Source organism: Cnephaeus nilssonii, assembly GCF_951640355.1.
Source record: "Cnephaeus nilssonii genome assembly, chromosome: 5".
Lineage (NCBI taxonomy): Eukaryota > Metazoa > Chordata > Mammalia > Chiroptera > Vespertilionidae > Cnephaeus > Cnephaeus nilssonii.
In genome coordinates, this window is record NC_137076.1 from 74,385,003 (window position 1) to 74,409,170 (window position 24,168).

Genomic DNA, 24,168 nt, shown 5'->3' on the forward strand with positions numbered 1-24,168 from the left:
AGAACCAGCTTTTGGTTTCATTGATCTTTTTTGTGTGTGTGTTTTTAGCCTCTATTTTGTTTATTTCTGCTCTGATCTTGCTTCCTTCTTCCTGCTCACTTTGGGCTTTGTATTTCTATTTCTAGTTCCTTCAGGTGTAAGGTTAGATTGTATATTTGTGGTTTTTCTTATTTCTTGAGGTAGATCTGGAATTGCTGTGAACTTCCTTTTTTTTTTTTTAATATATTTTATTGACTTTTTACAGAGAGGAAGGGAGGGGGGTAGAGAGTCAGAAATATCGATGGGAGAGAAACAACGATCAGCTGCCTCCTGCACACCTCCTACTGGGGATGTGCCCGCAACCAAGGTACATGCCCTGACCGGAATTGAACCTGGGACGTTTCAGTCCGAAGGCCGATGCTCTATCCACTGAGCCAAACCAGTTAGGGCTGAACTTCCTTCTTAGAACTGCTTTGGCTATGTCCAATAGATTTGAGGTCATTATGTTTTCATTTTCATTTGTCTCAGGTGTCTTTTGATTTCTTCCTTGACCTCATTGTTAACAATTCATTGTTTAGTAACTTGTTATTTAGCCTCCATGTGTTTGTGTGTTTTCAATTTTCTTCATGTAAATGATTTCTAATTTCATGCCATTGTCATTGGAGAACATGCTTGGTATGATTTCAGTCTTAAACTTATTGAGATTTGTTTTGTGGCCTAACGTGTTCTATCTTGGAAAATGTTCCATGTACTCTTGAAAAGAATGTATATTCTCCTGCTTTCAGGTGAAATGTTCTAAAAATATTAATTAAACCGGTCTGGTCTAATGTGTCATTTTAGGCCACTCTTTCCTTGTTGATTATCTGTTTGATCTATACATTGATGTCAGTGGGGTGTTAAAGTCCCCTACTCTTACTGTATTACTGGTAATCTCTTCCTTATGTCCATCAATATTTGCTTTATATATTTAAGTGCTCCTATGTTGGGTGCATAAATGTTTACAAGAGTTATATCCTCTTGTTGGATTGATCCCTTTATCGTTATAAATGTCCTTCTTTGTCTCTGGTTACTGCCTTTGTTTTAAAGTCTATTTTGTCTCTTACAAGTATTGCTACTCCAGTTTACTTTTTGTTTACATTTGCACAAAATACCTTTTTTCATTTCTTTACATTCTGTGTCTATCAAGCTGAAGGGGGTCTCTTTTAGATAGCATATGTATGTATGGTTCTTGATTGATATTCATTCAGCCATTCTATGTCTTTTGATTGGAGCATTTAGTCCATTTACATTTAAAGTAATTATTGATAGGTATGTAGTTATTCCATTTTATTAATTGTTTTCTGAATGTATTTTAGTTCCCTGTTCCTTTCTTATTTTCTTGCTATCTTCTCTTGTATGTTTATGACTTTCTATAGTGTTCTGTTTGGATTCCTTTCTCTTTATTTCTAGTATATATCATACAGATTTTTGGTTTGTGATTAATATATGCTTCATATAAACTAAGTTATATTCGTAGCAGTCTGTTTTAAGTTGATGCTTGCTTAAGTTCAAACATATTACAAAATCACTACAATTTTTGCTCATCCCTTCTAGGTTTATGTTTTTGTCATTTTTTACTTTTGTGTCTATGAGTGTATTCCTTAATTGTTATAATTACACATGATCTTCCTACTTTGCCTTTAACATTTTTTGTAATACTGGTGTAGTGGTAATGAACTCCTTTAGCTTTTTCTTGCCTGAGAAACTCTTTATCTCATTTGATTCTTAATGATAGCCTTGCTGGGAAGAGTAATCTTGGTTGTAGTTCCTTGCTTATCATCACTTTGAATATTTCTTGTCAATCCCTTCTGGCCTGCAAAGTTTCTGTTGAGAACTAGCTGATAGTTTTATGGGAGCTTCTTTGTATTTAACTAATTGCTTTTCTCTTGCTACATTTAAAATGTTCTCTTTTTCTTTAAACCTTTTGCATTTTAATTATGATGTCTTGGTGTGGACCTATTTGGGTTCATCTTGTTTGGGGCTCTCTGTGCTTCCTGGACTCATATGTCTATTTCCTTTGCCAGGTTAGGGAAGTTTTCCATCATTATTTCTTCAGTAGTTTTCAATCTCTTGTTCTCTCTCTTCTTCTTTTGGTACCCTTATGATGCAAATGTTGGTATGCTTGATGTTGTCCCAGAGGTCACTTAAACTATCCTCAGTTTTTAAAATTCTTTTTTTCTTTTTGCTACTCTTATTGGGTATTTTCTGCTACCTTGTGTTCCAGATCATTGATTCGATCATCTGCTTCATGTCATTTGTTGTTGATTCTTGCTAGTATATTTTTCATTTCAGCTATTGTAATCTTCATTTCTAACCGGTTCTTTTTTTATGTTTTCCACCTCACTGAGTTCATCCAATCTTCCTCTAAGTTCGTTGAGCATCCATTACACAGTGTTTTCAACTTTGTATCTGGTAGGTTGCTTATCTCTATATCATGTAGTTGTTTTCTGGAATTTTGTCCTGTTCTTTCATTTAGGACATGTTTCTTCATCTCCTCATTTTGACTGGCTCCCTGCATTCATTTCTATGTATTAGGTAGATCTGCTATGTCTCCCAGTCTTTGCAGAGTGGCCTTATGTAGTACATGTTCTGTGGGTCCCAGTAGCCCAGTCTTTCTAATTACCTCAGCTGGGAATTTTAGGGTTTTCCCTTGTATGAGTTGTGTGTGCCCTTCTATTGTAGTTGAGCTTTGATTGCTGTTGGCATGTCATAGGTTTGGTTGACCCTCAGACTAACTGGCTTTGAATACTGGCTATGACTACAGTGGGTGAGCTGTTGTGTGGGAGCTGACCCTATGAAGAGGGAATCACTTTAGTGGGCTCTGGTGCCTATTGAGTTTGCCCTTTTGGTATATTGTTTGTGGAGCTGGTTGGGTGGTGCTTTTGGCCACCCGGTATGTTGGTTCTGGAGCCTTTTGGGAGAGGTTCCAGTGTAGGCCAAGGTCAATTGCCACTTGTGCTGGGCTTGAGGTCACCCGGTAGAAGCTACAAAGTGATCTGCAGTTGATTGCTGTTTGTACAGGGCTTGGAGGCATTTGGGAGATGGCATGGTGCGAACTGAAGCCAGCTGTTACTTGTGCTGGGCTTGGGACCCTTTAATGGGTACCTTGATGTAAGCTGAAGCCAATGCTAACTTGTGCCTGGCTATAGCTGCTTAGTTGAAGCTACATTTTAAACTAAGAGTGGTCACTACTTATTCCAGGCTTGTAGCCACCTGATGGGAGTTACAATGCAAGTGAAGACCAGTCACTGCTTATGCTGGGCCTAGGGCTGCTTGCCGGGCACCCTGAAGTCAGCTGCTGCTTTTTTGGGGTTTGTGGGCCTTTGAGGGATTTTAGGAAGGTCCACAGCATGAGCCTAGGCAGGACCCCTGTGTGGAGCAGCCACTAGAGGGCTGGACTTGAGTGGGGTGGGGTCTTAGGGTCTCACCAGGGAGGGCTAATACCCACTTGTGCCCACTGGCTGAGTGGGAGGAGTGTTCAACAAAGGAATAATGATGCCTATCAGCACTTCCTCAGGGAGAGTTGCTCCTTCAGTCCTTGCTCTGAAACCAATTCCTCCCTGGATGTCCCTGGCACTTTTCAAGCTGCTGTCCCTTCTCTGGAGCCCAGAACGAGTGAGTTTGTCAGCGAGCAAGTTCATGCACAGGACCTTTAAGAAGACAACTTGATCTTCAGCAGTCCTCTGGCTCACTGTACTCAGTCCCTGCTGGTTTTCACAACCAGATATTATGGGGACTCTTTTCCTGGCACTGGTGCCCCAGGTTGGGACCCATTGCTCCTCAGGGGGGACCTCTGCAGCCCAGCTCTTCCCTCCTGATCCTTTTTTAAAATTTTTATTTAAGGTATTACAAATATTAGTACATATGTCTCCTTTCCCCCCCCCCCTATTGACACTACCCCCCTTCCCCGCCTCCTCTACCCCCTGGCCTCTACCCCCGGCACTTGCCCTCACCCCGCCCCCCAGTGTTTTGCATCTGTTGGTTGTGCTTATATGCATGCATACAAGTCCTCCGGTTGATTCCTCCTGATTCTTAATCACTACACTTTGGATGTGAAACCTGCTGGTTCTGTGTCTCTGTTCCTCCTACCAGTCTTGACATGGCTTCTTTATATTCTTAGTTATAGGACTTCTGTTCAGCTGATCTTCATGTGGTTTTCAATGATGGTTGTTCTATAACTTAGTTGTAATTTTAATGTGCTCATGGGAGTAGGTGGGCACAACGTTGAGCTCTTCCACTATCTTTACTGGAAGTTCATAGAATCTTAACTAATAAATGTAGGAGAAATAATGGAACTAGAAAATTACTATTGGATAGCTATTGTAGTAATCATTCAAGTAAAAAACATTCATTACTAGATGCTAAACCTCATGGAGGAAAGCTTGATAAATATATTTGTACTAGAGGCCCACTGCACGAAATTCGTGCACGGGGTTGGGGTGTGTCCCTCAGCCCAGCCTGCACCCTCTCCAATCTGGGATCCCTCTCAAAATCCAGGACTGCTTGCTCCCCAATTGCTCATCTGCCCTGCAGGCCTGGTCGCTCCCAACTGCCCTCCCCTGCAGGCCTGGTCCCCCCCCAACTGCCTTCCCCTGCAGGCCTGGTCCCCCCAACTGTCCTCCCCTGCAGGCCTGGTTTCCCCAACTGCTCTCCCCTGCTGGCCTGGTCACCCCTAACTGCCCTCCCTTGCCAGCCTGGTTGCCCCTAACTGCCCTCCCCTGAAGGCCTGGTTGCCCCCAACTGCCCTCCCTTGCCAGCCTGGTCACCCCTAACTGCCCTCCCCTGAAGGCCTGGGTCCCCCAACTGCCCTCCCCTGCAGGCATGGTTCCCCCCACTGCCCTCCCCTGCAGGGCTGGTCCCCCCACAACTGCCCTCCCCTGCAGGCCTCGTCACCCCCAACTGCCCTCCCCTGCAGGCCTGGTCGCCCCTAACTGCCCTCCTCTGCCGACCCGGTCACTCCTAACTTCCCTCCCCTGTAGGCCTGATCACCCCCAACTGCCCTCCCTTTCAGGCCTGGTCCCTCCCAACTACCCTCCCCTGCTGTCCTGATTGCCCACAACTGCCCTCCCCTGGTGGCCATCTTGTGTTCACATTGGGGTGGCCATCTTTGACCACATGGGAGTGGCCATCTTGTGTGTTGGAGTGATGGTCAATTTGCATATTACCTCTTTATTATATAGGATGATCTTAATATATTTCTCCTCCAATACTTATTAAAAGCAAAGTAGAAAAAAGTAACTTTATGGTGCAGAAGCCTGACAGATACAGCTTTTATCAAGAGACTGATGTTAACATCCCAGGTCATGAGATAAATTGAAATCAAGTTTTATCTGATAAGATGCAATGAAAGGAACATATCACTTCTTTAATATTCCTGCCAAAGACGCATAATCTGGTTATAGTCATAAAGAAATATTAGACAAAGACAAATATGGGGAGACATTCTGTAATTTTCAAAATTATCAGGCATGCAAGTCAAGGAAAATCTGAGGAACTATTCCAAACTGAAAGAAACCAGAGACAAGATGTGCAGTTCTGAACAGTGTAAAATAACAATGTGTAATTCTGAACTAGCTTTTTTGTTATAAAAGCCATATTGGAACAATTGGCAAAACTTGAATGGAATGTGAGGACTATATGGTAGTAATATGTCAATATCAATTTCCTGATTTTTAAAAAATATTTTATTGATTTCAGAGAGGGAGAGAGAGATAGAAACGTCAGTGAAGAGAGAGAATCATTGATTGGCTGCCTCCTGCACGTCCCCTACTGGGATTGAGCCCGCAACCTGGGCATGTGCCCTTGACTGGGAATTGAACCAGGACCCTTCCGTCTGTAGGCTGATGCTCTATCCACTGAGCCAAACCGGTTAGGGCAATTTTCTGATTTTTATGATTGAAAATGTTTCCTAGGAAATATTGGTGATGGGATAGCAGATGAGCAACTTACTCTCAAGTGGTTTGGGGGCAAATTATGTATACTATATTTCTACTTTTCTGTAACCTTGTAATTTTTTAAAAACTATTTTTTAAAATGTTTTTGGTACTTAAAAACTAAAATTTATTTGAAAAATCACACACCTGAATTTAAAAAAAAAAATATTTTTTTATTGATTTCAGAGAGGAAGGGAGAGAGGGAGAGATAGAAACATCAATGGTGAGAGAGAATCATTGATCAGCTGCCTCCTGCACGCCCTCTACCGGGGATCAAGCCCGCAACCCAGGCATGTGCCCTTGGCCGGAATCAAACCTAGGACCACTCAGTCCGCAGGCAGACACTCTATCCACTGAGCCACACCAGCTAGGGCACCTAATTTCTTAATGATGCTGAATAATGTAGGGGAATATATAATTTTAATAAATCAATTAAACAGTAAAATTAATTTTTTTTGTTCACTCGTTTTCAGTAAAATTGCTTGTATTTTCCTTCAGAACTAGCATTCTAATGCTTATTAAGGTAGCATTTTTTTTCTATTTTACCTTGAAAGGTTGCTCAAGAAACAGATGTTAGAGCCCAGATTCGTCTGCAGTTTCGTGATGTGAATGGAGACTTTGTAGCTGTGCATAGATCTATGGTGTGTACTCAGAAAAGCAAAAAGACAGAATTTAAGACCCTGGAAGGAGTCATTACTAGAATAAAGTAGGTGCTTATTTTATATTTGATTATCCGTTCATTTTATGTCTTTGAGTTTTTTTATGGTTTTTCCTATTACTTTGATTTTATTTTAGGGGAGCATATTAATTTTTTAACAGACTTTATTTTTTAGGGCAATTATAGGTTCTCAGCAAAATTGAGCAGAAAGGAGCCTGTATATTCCCTGCCTCTACATATGCACAGGCTCATCCACTGTCACCATTTAATTTTTTACTTGGTTACAATTTATCAGTTAAACAGAATGATCCCATTAAAAATTTCTTGATAATGCTCCATTCTTTTGAGTAATTTATCAACAGTTGCTGAATTGAAGATCCATAGTCACTCAAATATAGATTGAATGAAAAAATGGTAGGATCGTGTAGGGATGGGTGAGATGAGAAGTAGACAAGTAGGAAAGAGTAATAATTGTCCTTTTCAACTGAACAGGTGTCATCTTGTAGTGAGTATGGATTTTGGAATTAGGCCACCCTGGATTTAAGGCTTTATCTTTGTTGAGCAAATTACTTAACTGTAACCTTACCCCCTTCCTTTTTTATTTATTTCTTATTTGTTAAACTAGAAATAATCCTTTTATTTAATCAGTAATGTGTAGCATCTATTATGTGTTAGAGGCACTATACTAGGCACTAGCTTCTCAAGCAGATTCTCTTCATTGTCTTTTAAGCACATACCTTTGATTTCAGTCCACTGCAGTTACTGTTTCCATCTTCCCCTTTACAGCCAATCTTCTCAGAAGAATTGTTGACACTTAACTGTTTCCATTTCTTTACTTTCTTCTCACTTCTTCTCTAGCCCCTTCCTCTACTGAAACAGCTACAACTAAGGTCACTAATAACCTCTGTATTAATTAAGATAATGCTATGGTTATATAAAATAGACCTCATAGTGAGTGAGTCTGTTTTTTTCATTTGTAAAATTAGGGTTCAGTATCACTGTACATATTAAAACAGATGTAAGGATGGTGCTAGTGCATATAAAATGCTTAATATGTATTAAGAGCTCATGTATTAGTTTTCTATGACTGCTATAACAAACCACAAATTTAGTGGCTTAAAACAACACAATTCATTTTTTTAAAATATATTTTTATTGATTTCAGAGAGGAAGGGAGAGGGAAGGTGGGAGGGAGGGAGAGAGAGAGAGAGAGAGAGAGAGAGAGAGAGAGAGAAATATCATTGATGAGAGAGAACCATTGATCTGATGCCTCCTGTATGCCCCACACTGGAGATCGAGTCCTCAACCCGGACATGTGCCCTAACTGGGAATTGAACCATGACTTCCTGGTTCATAGGTCAACGCTTAACCATTGAGCCATGCTGGCCAGGCAAAACAACACAATTTATTATCTTACAGTTATGTAATTTAGAAGTTTGAATTGGGTCTCACTAATCTAAAGCCAATGTATTGGCAGGGCTGTTTCTTTTTGGAGGCTCTTGGAACAGTCTGTTTCCTTGCTCTTTCCACCTTTTATTTTTTTAAAATATATTTTTATTAATTTCAGAGAGGAAGGGAGAGGGAAAGAGAGATAGAAATATCAATGATGAGAGAGAACCATTGATTTGGCTGCCACATGCACACCCCTGATTAGGGATTGAGCCAGCAACCCAGGCATGTGTCCTGACCAGGAATCAAACCGTGACCTCCTGGTTCATAGGTCGAAACTCAACCACTGAGCACACCAACTGGGCACTCTCTTTCCACCTTTCAGAGGCCACCCACATTCTTTGGTTCATGGCACTCTTCCTCCATATTCAAAGCCAGCAACAGTGGACAGAGTTCTCACATTGCATCACTCTGACTTCCTCTTCTGCCTCCCTCTCCCAAACTTAAGGACCCTCTCCTTACCTTGGTCCACCCAGATAATCCAGGATAACCTATTTTAAAGTCAAATGAAGGGCAACTTTAATTTTATCTGTAATCTTAATTCCCCTTTGCCTCATAAACTAACACATTCACAAATTCCAGGGATTGGAATATAGATCTCTTTGGAAGGCCATTGTTCTATGTACAACGCAATAAAAAGTAGATGTTAATCACTTCTTACTTGAACATGTTTTTAGATTTCCATGACATGTCGAAACATTGTTCCCTCTTTCTTTTCCTTAAAGCCAACTTCTACCCAGCCAATAAAGGTTGGAGCTCTACAGACTCAGTCCTAGATCCTCTTTCATTTTTGCTCTATATTCTCTTTTTAGATAATCTCATTCACACCTGTTGCTCAAATTACTATGTATTCGTAGGTAACTCACGGATTTATGTCTCCAGGCCAGACCTCTGTTTCTAGACCAATGTACTTAACTGCCTCTCTAATTTTTCTACCAGTTGTTTCAAAGACACCTCAAGATTCAGCTACACCAAATTCATGATCCTTTCCCTTGACTCCCCTTGAAAAACCTCTTACAGTTCTCTTACTCTCAGTGAATGACACCACTATCTATCTAGTGATACAAGCCGAGAACCTAAGTCTGTTTTGACATCTTCCTTGCCCTTCATATTCAGTCCATTATCAAGTCATGTGGATTTAACCTAAATGTCTTTTTAGTCTGTTTCTTTCTATCTCTATGACGACCATTCCAGATCAAGCTACCATCATCTTTTCCTGGTCTAATGGGATAACTTCCTGCTCTATTTGTGTCCATTCAGTCCCCCTACAAAACATTCTCACTTCATTCAGTGTAATGGTTTAAACATACATAAGGGAATATATAAATGACAGGAAAGATAGACACTGTCTCTGCCCACCTCATCTAGTTGTTAAAAGATACTGGACAGAAGATATGAAAGAAAAGGGTAGATTTGTCCTTCTGCTGAAAGATACTGAGAGATCTCTTGGAATCCAAGGACAAAGATGCTCCTCGCTCTGGGTATACTGATCTCATTTAAGAGACCCTGAGGCAGTTCTCTTTATTGTATTGCTTTGGCAATGTGACCCTAGAACTTGAGGTCTACTGATTAAGAATCCTCCCTGGATTTGCTAGATGGGTACCACTATGGTTTATTTGCCTTTACTCTCCCTTTACAAACATGTGTCTGTTATTGAACAATCCCTTATCTACATGTTTTTGTTTAAGGCACCTTTGCCTGTCTGCTGTGGATTATCATGTTTTGTTTTGTTCTCTTAAGGCTCTTATTTTTAAGTTCTAGGGATGGGAGGTAGTTTATTTTTCTCTATGTATTGTCTATAGGTATTTTAAATGATTGTAATTAAAAATCCAAATATTTAAAAACATATTACATAAATTTCTTACTTTTTTTTCTGAACCACACAGTTTTACGTACTTCTTTTCTCAGTGAACTGCTGAATTATTTCATAATACTTTTTAGCATAAGGAAGCTATTGTAAGAGGGATGAATGAAGGGACTTTTTTTTTTTTTACAAGTATAACATAAAGGATTGATTTAAGCAATAGAATACATACAACTGGAGGTTATTTTACATAAATTCTTTATTTTCATTTTCTATAGGTATGGCGAAAAGGTTAGTCTCAGCTCTAAGTGTGCAGAAATTGACCGAGAGATGATAAGTTCTCTTGGTGTTTCCAAGGCTGTGCTAAATAATGTCATTTTCTGTCATCAAGAAGATTCTAATTGGCCTTTAAGTGAAGGAAAGGCTTTGAAGCAAAAATTTGATGAGATTTTTTCAGCAACAAGGTTCGTAACATTTAATTAGACTCTGTAACCCATTAAGTTATTGATATGATTACAATTTGGATATGTCTTTCTTAAAACAGATAAAATTTTAAAAGCAAGAAAGTCATTAATTATTACTTCTCAGTGGCAACCAGTGGGCATATTTCCTTTCTGTTTTCTTTCTATGCATGTTAACTACCTGGTTGACAGTGTATATGTAACTTTTTCACTTACCATATGTCATAAGCATTTTCTAAGTTATTAAAAACCTTTAATGACTGCATAATATTTCATTGTATGAATATACTATCATTTACATAGCCAGAAATTTTTATTTAATGTCTTCATAGGTACATTAAGGCCTTGGAAACACTTCGGCAGGTACGCCAGACACAAGGTCAGAAAGTAAAAGAATGTCAAACAGAACTAAAATATCTGAAGCAAAATAAGGAAAAAGCTTGTGAGATCCGCGATCAGATTACTAGTAAGGAAGCCCAGTTAACATCTTCAAAAGAAATTGTCAAATCCTATGAGAATGAACTTGATCCACTGAAGGTAATTTGATTTCTTATATGCTAAGGAGAAAGTCACCTTTTACCATGGTAGCACTCACCCCTTATGTGCTTTATTTTTTTATGAATTTGAATGACACATATATTTCTTGAAATATGTACAGTACATAATACTTGATAATGGTAATAAATTACTATCTTACTGTTTTATGTATTTACTACACTGTACTTTTTATCATTATTTTAGGGTGTTCTCTTTTTACTTATAAAAAATTTTTGCTATAGAACAGTATGCCTTGTTAACACCGGCAGTAGCTTCGTACAACTCTTGTTCAGCGTGTCTCTTGTGCTTGATTTAATCTCATGTTATTTTGTTCAGCGTGTCCCCTACATGTACAGAATCTACTGCTAATGTTGCATTGAGGGATTGACCTGGAAACGAAATTAAAAGTAATTAAGGACTACACAGGTGGAAAATCAGTGATATTCATTGCTCTTCAGTCAGGCATTCTACCATAGCTACAGTCTTAAAGAACAAGAGCACAGTGATGAAAACTATTAAAGGATCTGCTTCATTGGAGGCAACGAGACTAACAAAAATTAAAGAAGGGACCTACATCAAACATGATCTGAATTGGAGACCAGACACAGAAGTGTATTCCTCTCAGCACCTTGATGATCACAGCCAAAGCAAAAGTATTGTGATGTTAAAAGAAAAGGCTGGACCCTACTATCATGTTGAATTTACTGCTAGCTGTGGGCAGTTTAAACTATTCAAAAATAGTTATTCCGTGATGTGAAAGTGAATGGTGAGTCTGTGAGTGCTGATGTGAAAGCCGTTGAAGAATTTTTGGAAACCCTAGAAAAGTTGTTTTTGAGGAAAATTACTTGCCAGAGCAAATATTCAATATGGATGAAACCTTTCTATTCTGGAAACGGATGCCTGGAAGGACTTTTATCCATAAGGAGGCCAGGTCAGTGCCAGGTTTCCAGGCTTTTAAGGACAGAATAATAGTCTCATTTTGAGACAGTATATCAGGCGCAAATTGAAACTCTTTGTGATCTGGCACAGTGAGAACCCAAGGGCCTACAAGCATATCAGCGAACACAAACTGCTAGTGCAGTGATTGGCAAACTCATTAGTCAATAGAGCCAAATATCAACAGTACAACGATTGAAATTTCTTTTAAGAGCCATATTTTTTAAACTTAAACTTCTTCTAACGCCACTTCTTCAAAATAGACTCACCCAGGCTGTGGTATTTTGTGGAAGAGCCACACTCAAGGGGCCAAAGAGCTGCATGTGGCTCGCGAGCGGCAGTTTGCTGAAGTCATGGATGAACTAGCTGCTCTTCCAAAATGCCCTCCTCAATTGCTGTGCCCACAAAATGGAGAAGTAGTATTTGGAGAATAACATAGACCTGTCAAGATTCTGCTTATTGATGATAGTGTTCTTGCACATCTTCCTTTCATTGGTGATCTTCATCCCAATATCAAAGTGGTGTTTTTTTCTCCAAACACCACCTTTTTGATCCAACCAATGGATCAAGGAATTATAGTATTTTAAGACCTTTTACCTGAGGGGGACCTTTGCCCAGGCTATTGCTGCAGCTGAGGAAGATACTGAGAAGACACTGATGCAATTCTGGGAGAATTACAGCATCTATGACTGCATTGGGAACCTTGCTGGAGCTTGGGGTGATGTCACCAAGGAGTGTATGAATGGCATCTTGAAGAAGACACTTAAAGGGTTCATCCATGACTTCTAAGAAGTTTCCAGGATAAGGAGGTTACAAAAATCAAGACTATGGTTGAGATAGCAAACAACTTTAACCTGGATAATGGAAGAGCTCTTAGAGGTGGTTCCGGAGGAACTGACTAATGAGGAGTTGTTAGAACTGGAATAGGAACACATAGAAGAAGAGGTAAGAAAAAAGGAAACTTCAGGAGAAGAAAAAGAAGACCCCCCCTCCCAAGAATATTCTTAGTGAAGCCTTTAGCAGAAGCTTTTGCAGATTTCAACTGGCTCCTTAAAAAGTCTAATACCATGGACCCCAACACCAAAAGGTTTTCGTTAATAGAGAGGAATATTCATGGTGCATAATCTGTTTACAAGCAAATCTATGATGAAACCAAGCAAACCACCATGGACATATTTCTGAAAAGAGTGACACCTACTTAAGATCCTCAGGCAGGTCCTTTAGGTGGTATTCCAGAGGAAGGGATTGCTATCATGGGTGATGAAAGCTCCATGTGTGTTATTGCCCCTCAAGACCTTCCATCTGGATGAGGTATGGAGGTGGAAGACCGTGATATTAGCCTAGGCTAATATGTGTGTTTGTATTTTAGGTTTTAACAATAACAACAACAAAAGTTTAAAAAGTAAAAGAAAAAAAAAGGTAAAAGTAGAAAAAATAGAATAAGGAAATAAAAAAGAAAATATTTATATACAACTGTACAGTATGTTTGTATTTTAAGCTAAGTATTATCACAAAAAAATCAGTTAAAAAAATGTTACAAAGTAAAAATGGTTAACTTGAAGAAAGCTAAGGTTAACTTGAAGAAAGAAAAATATTTTTTATTAATTTAGTGTAGGTTAAGTGTACAGTGTTTATGAAGTGTACAGTAATGTTGTAGGTCTTCACATTTACTCACCAGTCATTCACTCACTCTCCCAGAGCAACTTCCAGTCCTGCAAGCTCCATTCATGGCAAGTGGGTATATGTGGACCTATGCAATTCAAACACGTGTTGTTCAAGAGTCTACTGTACCTTTTCTGTGTTTAGATATACAAATACTATTGGGTTATCGTTGCCTCCAGTATTCAGTACAGTTATATGCTATATAGGTTTGTAGCTTAGGAGCAATAGGCTATACCCTAGAGCCTAGGTGTGTAGTAGGTTATGCCACCTAGGTTTGTATAAATGTACTCTGATATTTGCACAGTGACAAAATCACTTAATGCATTTCTCAGAACATATCTCCCTTGTTAAGTGATGCATGAATATATTTGCAAATGAGTATAGCTTTCTAAACTCTTGGTTTATAAAAAACACTTTAAGCAAATCCCATTTATTAATTTCACAAGCATTTGGGTGTTTCCTGTGTGCTAGGGTATACTATACATGGGGCTACAGGAATAATAAGGACCTTCCTCTGAAGGTATTCCTAGTCTAAATAAGTAAGAGCTTCTTGAAAATGGCTATTTTCTAGGTTTCAGATGGTAGATTTTTTAAAATTTAATAAATCTTTATTGTTCAGATTATTACAATTGTTCCTCTTTTTTCCCCCCATAGCTCCCCTCCACCCGGTTCCCACCCCACACTCTGCCCTTACCTCCCCCCCACTGTCCTCATCCATAGGTATACAATTTTTGTCCAGTCTCTTCCCGCACCCCCCACACCCCTTTCCTCCTGAGAATTTTCAGTCCACTCCCTTCCTATGCCCCTGATGCTATTATATTCACCAGTTTATTCTGTTCATCAGATTTTTTATTCACTTGATTTTTAGATTCACTTGTTGATAGATATGTATTTGTTGTTCATAATTTTTATCTTTACCTTTTTCTCCTTCTTCCTCTTCTTAAAGAATACCTTTCAGCATTTCATATAATACTGGTTTGGCAGTGATGAACTCCTTTAGCTTTTTCTTATCTATGAAGCTCTTTATCTGACCTTCAATTTTGAATGATAGCTTTGCTGGGTAGAGTAATCTTGGTTGTAGGTTCTTGCTATTCATCACTTTGAATATTTCTTGCCACTCCCTTCTGGCCTGCATAGTTTCTGTTGAGAAATCAGCTGACAATCGTATGGGTACTCCCTTGTAGGTAATTAACTGTTTTTCTCTTGCTGCTTTTAAGATTCTCTCTCTGTCTTTTGCCCTTGGCATTTTAATTATGATGTGTCTTGGTGTGGTCGGTCCTCTTTGGATTCCTTTTGTTTGGGGTTCTATGCGCTTCCTGGACTTGTAAGTCTATTCTTTCACCAGTTGGGGGAAGTTTTCTGTCATTATTTCCTCAAATAGGTTTTCAATATCTTGCTCTCTCTCTCTTCTTCTGGCGCCCCCATAATTCGGATGTTGGTACGCTTAAAGTTGTCCCAGAGGTTTCTTATACTATCTCCAAATTTTTGGATTCTTTTTTCTTTTTGCTTTCCCAGTTGGGTGTTTTTTGCTTCTTTGTATTTCAAATCTTTGACTTGATTCTTGCGTTCCTCTAGTCTGCTGTTGGGTCTCTGTATAATATTTTTTATTTCAGTCAGTGTATGTTTAATTTCTGATTGGTCCTTTTTCATATCCTCGAGGGTCTCACTAAATTTATCAGCGGTTTCTAGGAAATTCTTGAAAAACCTTATAACTGGTTTTGAACTCTATATCCAGTCATTTGTTTTCCTCCATTTCTTTCGTTTGTGATCTGTTTCTTTGTCTCCGCATTTTCGCTGCTTCCCTGAGTTGGTAGGGTAGCTTTGTGTGCTAAGTGTCCTCTAGGGCACAGTGGCTCGGCCTCCCCAGTTACCTGAGGTGGACACTCTAGGTGCACTCCTTTGTGGACTGTGTGTACAGCCTTGTTCTAGTTAAGTCTTGATTGTTGTTGGTATCACTAGGAGGAATTGACCTCTAGGCCAATTGGCTGTGAGGATCAGCTGTGTCTACGCCGGGAGAACTTCTGTGCTGGAGACACCCTTATGAGACAAGACTTGCAAAATTGCAAAAGCCTCTGTGCTCAGCTTAGATGGGGCGGAGTCTCAGGGCTGAGCAGACAGTCTTGGCTTCCCGTCAGCCCTGCCCTATGAGGCCCCTGGGTCTCACTGTCCCTCGGTAATCGCTGCAAGCACCTCTAAGAGTAAGCCGCCCTCGAGTTTCGCCCGCTGCCAGACAGTCCAGTTTCTCCCCCAATGAATCTGGATTCCCAGATTCTTGCCCGGAACTGGAGTTCAGCGCAGAGGGGAGCTTCGGTTTCCCACCCGCTAGAGAAAGCCAGTGGCACTCTCAGCAGTCAGTCCTCTCTGCGCGCCTCCAGACCTCTGCCTTTCGCGGCTCCCCTGAGTTTCCGCCTGACAGTCCAGATTCCCCCCATATAAGCCTGGGTCCCCAGGGTCTCGCCCGGAACTGGGGTTCAGTGCGGTCGGAACTGGGATTCAGCGCAGTCTGGAGCTTTTGTCTCCTTCCCGCTAGAGAAAGCCAGCCAGGCACTCAGCCACCCGCGCGCATGTCTCCGTACCTCAGCCTTTTGCAGCTCCTCTGATTCTCCGTGTGCTTTCCTTTTTCCTTCTAGTTGTAGAATTTCCACTCAGCCAGCTTTCCTGTGGTTCTGGATGATGTTCGTTTTGTCTTTTAGTTGTAGTTTTGAAATTGTTGTGTGAGGCAGCAATTTCAGGTGTTTACCTCTGCCGCCATCTTGGTTTCTCCTCAGATAGTAGATTTTTTAAAGCCATTTAAAAATTACTGATTTGGTTTTTTAAAACTCACCTATAAATAAATACTTTATAAATCTTTGAGTTGTAAACTAGAAAACTTTGTTTTTGTTTCTATCCCAATACCCATTGATATTAATGCATTCTTTAGTAAATATTTGTTTTGTGCATAGCACTATGTCAGGTGCTCTTGAGGATGAGGAAGCCAAAGACTTGGATCTTGCTTTTAAAAGAACTTAAAATCTAGCCCGGCCAGTGTTGCTCAGTGGTTGAGCATCGACCTATGAACTAGGAGGTCATGGTTTGATTCCCAGTCAGGGCACATGCTGGGATTGTGGGCTCAATCCCCAGTGTGGGGTGTACAGGAGGCAGCTAATCAGTGATTCTCTCTCATCATTGATGTTTCTATCTATCTCCCTCTCCCTTCCTCTCTGAAAAAAAAAAAAAAAAAGTCCACAAAAAAAGAGAAAATATTTGCAAGCTATGTATCTGACAAGGGACTTATATCTGGAACATAAAAATAACAGATAACTTGAAACCAAGATGGCGGCATAGGTAAACACCTGAAATTGCTGCCTCGCACAACCACTTCAAAACTACAACTAAAAGACAAAACGGACATCATCCAGAACCACAGGAAGACTGGCTGAGTGGAAATTCTACAGCTAGAAGGAAAGAGAAAAGAACACTGAGACTCAGAGGAGGTGCAAAAGTAAAGTGCAGAGGTACAGAGGCGCATGCGGAAAGGGCTGGCAACTGAGTATGCGGTTGTCTTTCTCAATCGGGAGGGAGACACAAGCTCCTGACTGCTCTGAACTCCAGTTCTGGGCGAGACTCTGGGGACCCAGACTCATATGGGGAGAAACTGCACTGTCTGGCATTGGGCGGAACTCCAGGGTGGCTTTCTCTCAGAGGTGCTTGCAGCGATTACCGTGGGACACTGAGACCCGGGGGCCTCTTAGGGCAGGGCTGAGGATCAGCCATTGCTGTTTGCTCCGCCCTGTGGATTCCCTGAGACCCCGCCCCACCCAAGCTGTGCACAGAGGCTTTTGCATATGAATGGCCTGGCCCTTTGCAATCTAAAATTACCTAACAAACTGCAGCTGGGTCAGAGAGACCCAGAACATCCAAAAGAAGGCCCAAGGTCCCACAGCAGCTTGCATTGCTTCACAGCTGGGCCTCATCTGGGCACCTCCAAACCCCAAACAAAGAAGAGGAATCTGCAGATCTCTCCATAGCTCCTGCTAGGTGGCCTCAGGCAGAAGCTAAATTAGCACCTCCTTAGAGTTCTAAGAGCCAGTGTACCCAGTGGTCAGAGTGGGACCATCCAGATTACAACTCCTCAGATCCATAAAGGACACACTCAGGGGGCAGACTCAGTGAGCACCAAAGCCCCACTGAAGCAAGTCTTGCCCCATAAGGGTGTCGCCAGCACAGAAGTTCTCCCATCATAAACACAGCTGATTCTCACAGCCAATTGGCCTGGAGGTCAATTCCTCCCAGTGATACCAACAACATTCAAGGCTTAACTACAACAAGACTGAGTACACAGCCCACAAAGTAGTGCACCAAGAGATTCCACCTCAGATAACTGGGGAGGCTGAGCCACTGGGCCCTATAGGACATCTAGCACACAAAGCCACTCTATCAACACAGGGAAGCAGCCAAAATGCGGAGACAAACAGTTCACAAATGCAAACTACTGGATATAGAGTTCAAAACCATGGTTAAAAGCTTTTTCAAGAATTTTCTAGAACCCGCCGATAAATTTAGTGAGACCCTCGAGGATATGAAAAAGGACCAATTAGAAATTAAGCATACACTGACTGAAATAAAAAAATAATATACAGAGATCCAACAGCAGACTAGAGGAACACAAGAATCAAGTCAAAGATTTGAGATACAAAGAAGCAAAAAACACCCAACAGGGAAAGAAAAAAGAATCCAAAAATATGAAGATAGTGTAAGAAGCCTCTAGGACAACTTCAAGCGTACCAACATCAGAATAATTGGGGTGCCAGAAGAAGAGAGAGAGAGCAAGATATTGAAAACCTATTTGAGGAAATAATGACAGAAAACTTCCCCCAACTGGTGAAAGAATAGACTTACAAGTCCAGGAAGTGCAAAGAACCCCAAACAAAAGGAATCCAAAGAGGACCACACCAAGATACATCATAATTAAAATTCCAAGGGCAAAAGACAAAGAGAGAATCTTAAAAGCAGCAAGAGAAAAACAGTTAATTACCTACAAGGGAGTACCCATACGATTGTCAGCTGATTTCTCAACAGAAACTATGCAGGCCAGAAGGGAGTGGCAAGAAATATTCAAAGTGATGAATAGCAAGAACCTACAACCAAGATTACTCTACCCAGCAAAGCTATCATTCAAAATTGAAGGTCAGATAAAGAGCTTCATAGATAAGAAAAAGCTAAAGGAGTTCATCACTGCCAAACCAGTATTATATGAAATGCTGAAAGGTATTCTTTAAGAAGAGGAAGAAGAAGAAAAAGGTAAAGATAAAAATTATGAACAACAAATACATATCTATCAACAAGTGAATCTAAAAATCAAGTGAATAAAAAAATCTGATGAACAGAATAAACTGGTGAATATAATAGAATCAGGGGCATAGAAAGGGAGTGGATTGAAAATTCTCAGGAGGAAAGGGGTGTGGGGGGTGCGGGAAGAGACTGGACAAAAATCGTACACCTATGGATGAGGACAGTGGGGGGTGAGGTAAGGGCAGAGGGTGGGGTGGGAACCGGGTGGAGGGGAGCTATGGGGGGAAAAAAGAGGAACAACTGTAATAATCTGAACAATAAAGATTTATTTAAAAAAATAACACATAACTCAATAATGAATAACGGTTTGAAAATGGGCAAAGGTTCTGAATAGATAGTTCTCCGAAGTAGATATGTGTCCAGTGAGCATATTAAAAGATGCTTGACAACAGTATTCATCAGGAAATGCAAATCAAAACCACAATGAAATGCCACTTCACACTTACTGGAATGAGTATAAATAAAAAAAATAAGTGTTGGGGAGTATGTGGAGAAATTGGAGCCCTTATACATGCTGGTATGAATGTAAAATGGTGCAGCCACTTTAGAAAATAGTTCAGCAAGTTCCTCAAAATGTTGAACATGAGTTCTCATATGACCCAGAAATTTTAATCTGAAGTATCTTAACCCCAAAGGAAATTAAAACATAAATCTGCATTAAAAGTTGTATAGGAATGTTCATAGCAGTATTATGCATAATAGGAAAAAAATGAAAACAACTCAGATGTCATAAATACCTGATCAATAAAATATGGCATATCCATATATTGGATTATTATTTAGCCATAAAAAGAAATGAAGTTCTCATACATGCTAAGTGAAAGAAGCCAATCACAAAAGACCACATATTGTATGATTCCATTTATTTGAAATGTTCAGAATTGGCAAATGGTTAGATAGAAAATAGATTAGTGATTGCCATGGGTAGGTGGTAGAGAGGAATGATTAATGACTGCTAATGGATACAGGGTTTCTGTTTAGAAATTGAAAATGTCCTAAGAATAGATTATGGTGATGGTTGTGCAACTCTGAATACACTAAAAACGAATTGTACACTTTAAATGGATGAGTTGTATGGTATGTAAATTATATCCCAATAGTGCTGTTTAAAAAAAGTGATGGCCTTTAATATAAATCTGTTGCAAGGTGTCCAGGGAGGAAGCATGGCTGAGCTGGGCCTTAAAGAATGGGAAAATTAAATCAACAGATTGGAAGGCATTTTATGTATGTTTGTATTTATTTTGCATTTTTTTCTTTATAAGTAATCTATGCTCACAATGAAAAAAATTACAGAAGAATATTAATTTAAAGTAAGAGATGTTCTTCCTACTTATTGTTTTTGGCCTCCCAGACACATCAAGCCAAAAACTTTTTTTGCATATATGTAATATATGCATATATTCACATGTATATAAGTATATATTCACATATACAAGCTTATCAAAACAGGATTGTGTGAGAAGAGCCTGGGTTAAGTAAATCAGGATAAAAGGAGTAAGAGATTATTACAGTCAGATTATGAAGAGCTAATGGGTTTAGAACTTAGTTCAGTAGACAAAAGAATGACATAAGTATGCTAATCTTAGAATGAGTTGTCTTGATAACTGTGTAAATATTGTAGTAATTACCAAGATACTGGAACCCATTTTATTTTCTTCAGGGGCAGCCTGGTTGGAAAGATGACAAGCACATGTAAGTCAGAAAAAGACTAGAGCTGTAAGCTCTGAAGTTGCCAGAAAGGATTTTATGAGACTAAATTTGGAGTATGTTTTAAACCAAATATGGGTAGGTAATTAGAGCCATAGGGACAGTAAAATGAAAACTGTCTTTGAACACTACCAAGGAAATTCATATAGCTGAAGTAGAGAATTTGAATAGGAAATATATCAAGATAGGGCTGTGATAATATCTGATATTTATTTGAGTGGTGCCAAGATTCTAAGACTGTAGCAAACATTGAGGTGTTTGTAAATTTCTTTGTTTAATTTGACTAGTTCTCCAAGGTTTTAATCTTATTCTCTTCAGAGACTAGTCCAGTGCCTGGCACATAGCAGGTGGGTCAGTAGTATTTAAGTGGGTTATTTCCAAAGTCCTTTTTTAGCTCTAATATTTGAGAATTCTTTCCTTCATAGAATTCAGCATAAAGTTTGGATCAAGTCACCTTCCCAGCAGCCATCCAGGGATAGCTTCATTTCACTACTGCACTATAATTCATTCTTAGTCATTTTTACAGATTCCTCCAGTCTTTAAGAACTCTCTCATAAACTACTTTATTTCCATCCCACCACATTGGCTCATTTAGCCCTGTTTTTCTTTCTATCAGTGAAAACTGCTTGAGAAATTTGTTTTCAAGTTCAAAAACACCCTCTGGCCCTCTTATTTATTTTTCCCTACACACAAGTTCATAGTCATCTATACTAATAAATACTAATAAAAGGGTAATATGCTAATTAGGCCAGATCGACCGGACGTCTTCCAGATGTATGCTGTCCTTCCAGACAAAACCACAGTGGGGGCCAAGGTAGAGGTGGTTAGGGGTGATCAGGCCAGCAGGGGAGGGCAGTTAGGGGTGAGATCAGTTCAGCGTGGGGGAGCAAGCAGTTAGGGGCGAGGTGAGATCAGGCCAGTGCAGGGGAGCAAGCAGGGGCGAGATCAGGCCAGTGCAGGGGGAGCAAGCAGTTAGGGGCAATATCAGGCAGGCAGGCAGGCAGATGCGGTTAGGGGTGAGGCCGAGAGGGGCTCAGTTAGGGGCGATCAAGCTGGCAGGGGAGCAGTTCAGGGCGATCAGGCCAGCAGGCAGAGGTGGTTAGGGGTGATCAGGCAGGCAGGCAGGCAAGCAGTTAGGAGCCAGTGGTCCCAGATTGCGAGAGGGATGTCCGAATGCCGGTTTTAAAACCGGCAGTCGGACATCTCCTGAGGAGTCCTGGATTGGAGAGCGTGCAGGCCAGGCTGAGGGACCCTCCCCTCTCCCCATGCATGAATTTTGTGCACCGGACCTCTAATTATATAATAATAGCCTAATTGCCCCATTCATTTATCTCATTCCACACTAATGCCTAAGCTTTAAGCACTCTGCTATATTTTTTGTTGCTTACAAATTTGTTTTAGCTCCTTTTATTAGATTGTGTGCTCTGGGGATAGAGCCAAAACACAAGTGTCAAAAAAAGAATCCACAGCATCTGGTGATGGGCTAGATTTAAAAAATGAAGTAGCTAGGGATGTCACAAATGATTCAAGCCCAGATAATGTTAATGCCACCAAGAGGCAGTGAAAACATTGATTAAGGGAAGCTAAGAAGTTTTTGAGAAGTAGAGTATCGTGGGTTTGGTTCCAGACTACTGCAATAAAATGAATTGTAATATTTTTGCTGGTGGATAGGCTCTCCTCCAATATGTAAAAAAATGCAACTTTGTGAAGTGCAATAAAATGAAACACAATAAAATGAGATATGCCTGTAGTCAGTGTTTTGAAGATTCAATCCATTTCTCTTTGTTAGACTGTTCAAAAGGTATTCATTAAGGGCCAACTGTATGTCAGTCACTGATCAAAGTGCTTTAAAATGTATTATGTAAGGTCCACATTAGTCATATGAGGTTTTTAGGAAAGAAAACTGAGGTACAGGTTTTCACATTGGAAGTAAGGTATAAAGCCAGGATTTGAGTCCAGGCCTCTGATTCCTATGCCCATACTATTAAACGTCAGATTTATTGATGTATAATTTGCATATAGTAAAATCAACCCTTTTAAAAGTATATAGTTCAATGAGTTTGGGCAAATGCATATAGTAGCATTGCTACCACTTCAATCAAGATATAGAGCATTTCCATCACCTCAAAAAGTTCTTTTAAGTCTTTTTGTAGTCAGTCTTCTCCCTCCATTCCCAGTCCTTGGTAACCACTGATTTGTTTTGTCATAGTTTTGCCTTTTCCAGAATGGTCAAATAAATGGAATCATAACTTATGTAGCCTTTTGCATCCGACTTCTTAGCATGTTGCTTTTTAATTAATCTCTGTTGCACATATGGGTAGTTATTTCTTTTCATTGCTGAGGTTATTTTACTGTGTGGTTATATTACAGTATGTCCATCTGTTCCCTGATTGATGGACACTAGGTTATTTCCAGCTTTTAGTTATTACAGATCAAACTGCTATAAACTTTTGTGTATGGGTCTTTGTTTGTAGTATGTTTCTTTCTAGGATAACTCTCCAGGAGGGGAGTTGATAGGATGTATGGTAAGTATATGTTTAACATTATGAGCTGCCACTTTTCAAAGTGGCTGTACCATTTCATAGTCCTACCAACAATGTTTAAGATTGCAGTTGCTCTGCATCCTTATCAGCTCTTAGTATTGTCTTTTTTTATTTCAGCCATTACATTAGATAGGTTGTATCTCTGAGTATTTTTTTTTTCATTGTGGCTTTAATTTTTCTAATGTCTTTGGATGTTGAGCATCCTTTGTATGTGTTTATTTGCCATCTGAATATTGTTTTTGGTAAAGTGTCTTTGATTCTTCTGGCTATTTTCAAAAAAATATTTTTAATCCTCACCCAAGGACATTTTTCTCCCATTGATATTCAGAGAGAGTAGAAGGAAGGGAGGGAGGAGGGAAGAGAGACAGAGAAAGAGAAAAACATTGATGTGAGAGAGACGACGCTCTAACTACTCAGCAACACTGGTCAAGGCTATTTTCAAATTTTTTTGTCTTACGAGCTGAATATTAAAAGTGCTTCAGATATTCTGGATACACGCCCTTATCAAATACGCATTTTGCAAACATTTTGTTAACTGCTTTTCAAAGGTCAAGAGTTTAGTTTTGATGAAATTCAGTTTATCAATTTTTCTTTTATAGTTTTTTTTAATCTAGGAAATCTTTGCCTGACTCAAGGGCACAAAGATTTTTTTTCCTGTATTTTCTTCTTGACATTTTATAGTTTGAGTTCTTACACTTAAGTATATGCCCTAATTCAAGTTAATTTTAAAATATGGTGCAAAGTAAGGTTGAGGTTTGCTTTTTTGCATACAGATGTTTAATTGTTCCAGCACACAGAGCCTACAGTCATAACCATTACACAACTCTGCATCCCAGTCTTATCTCTTATTGTTAAGTATATATGTAGCTTTATACAAGTTAAGTCCTCCAAGTCTTCTACCTAGTACATAGAGTCTCATAAGGATTAAAGAGAATGTATCACAGCAGCTAGTACAATGTCTGCAATTTGGTAGGCATTCAGTCAATGATAGCTGTAACTAAATATAAAATTACTTTTTAAAAATCTCATTCTTTTTTCAGCTAACATACTGAACACCTATTATATGTGCTGGTGATACATTAGTGAACAAAATTCCTATTTTTATAGTGATTACATGCTACTGATTAAT

General features: G+C 39.7%; 1 protein-coding gene across 2 annotated transcripts in view; it reads left to right on the forward strand.

Annotated features, from left to right (window-relative positions):
- RAD50 (RAD50 double strand break repair protein) overlaps positions 1-24,168 on the forward strand; it is a 75,765-nt gene that overhangs the window by 9,783 nt on the left and 41,814 nt on the right. For both annotated transcript variants that reach the window (XM_079771066.1, XM_079771067.1), the window contains exons 3-5: positions 6,506-6,657; positions 10,141-10,326; positions 10,656-10,860. In XM_079771066.1, the coding sequence (XP_079627192.1) occupies positions 6,506-6,657; positions 10,141-10,326; positions 10,656-10,860 (543 nt within the window). The remainder of the gene's footprint in view (positions 1-6,505; positions 6,658-10,140; positions 10,327-10,655; positions 10,861-24,168) is intronic.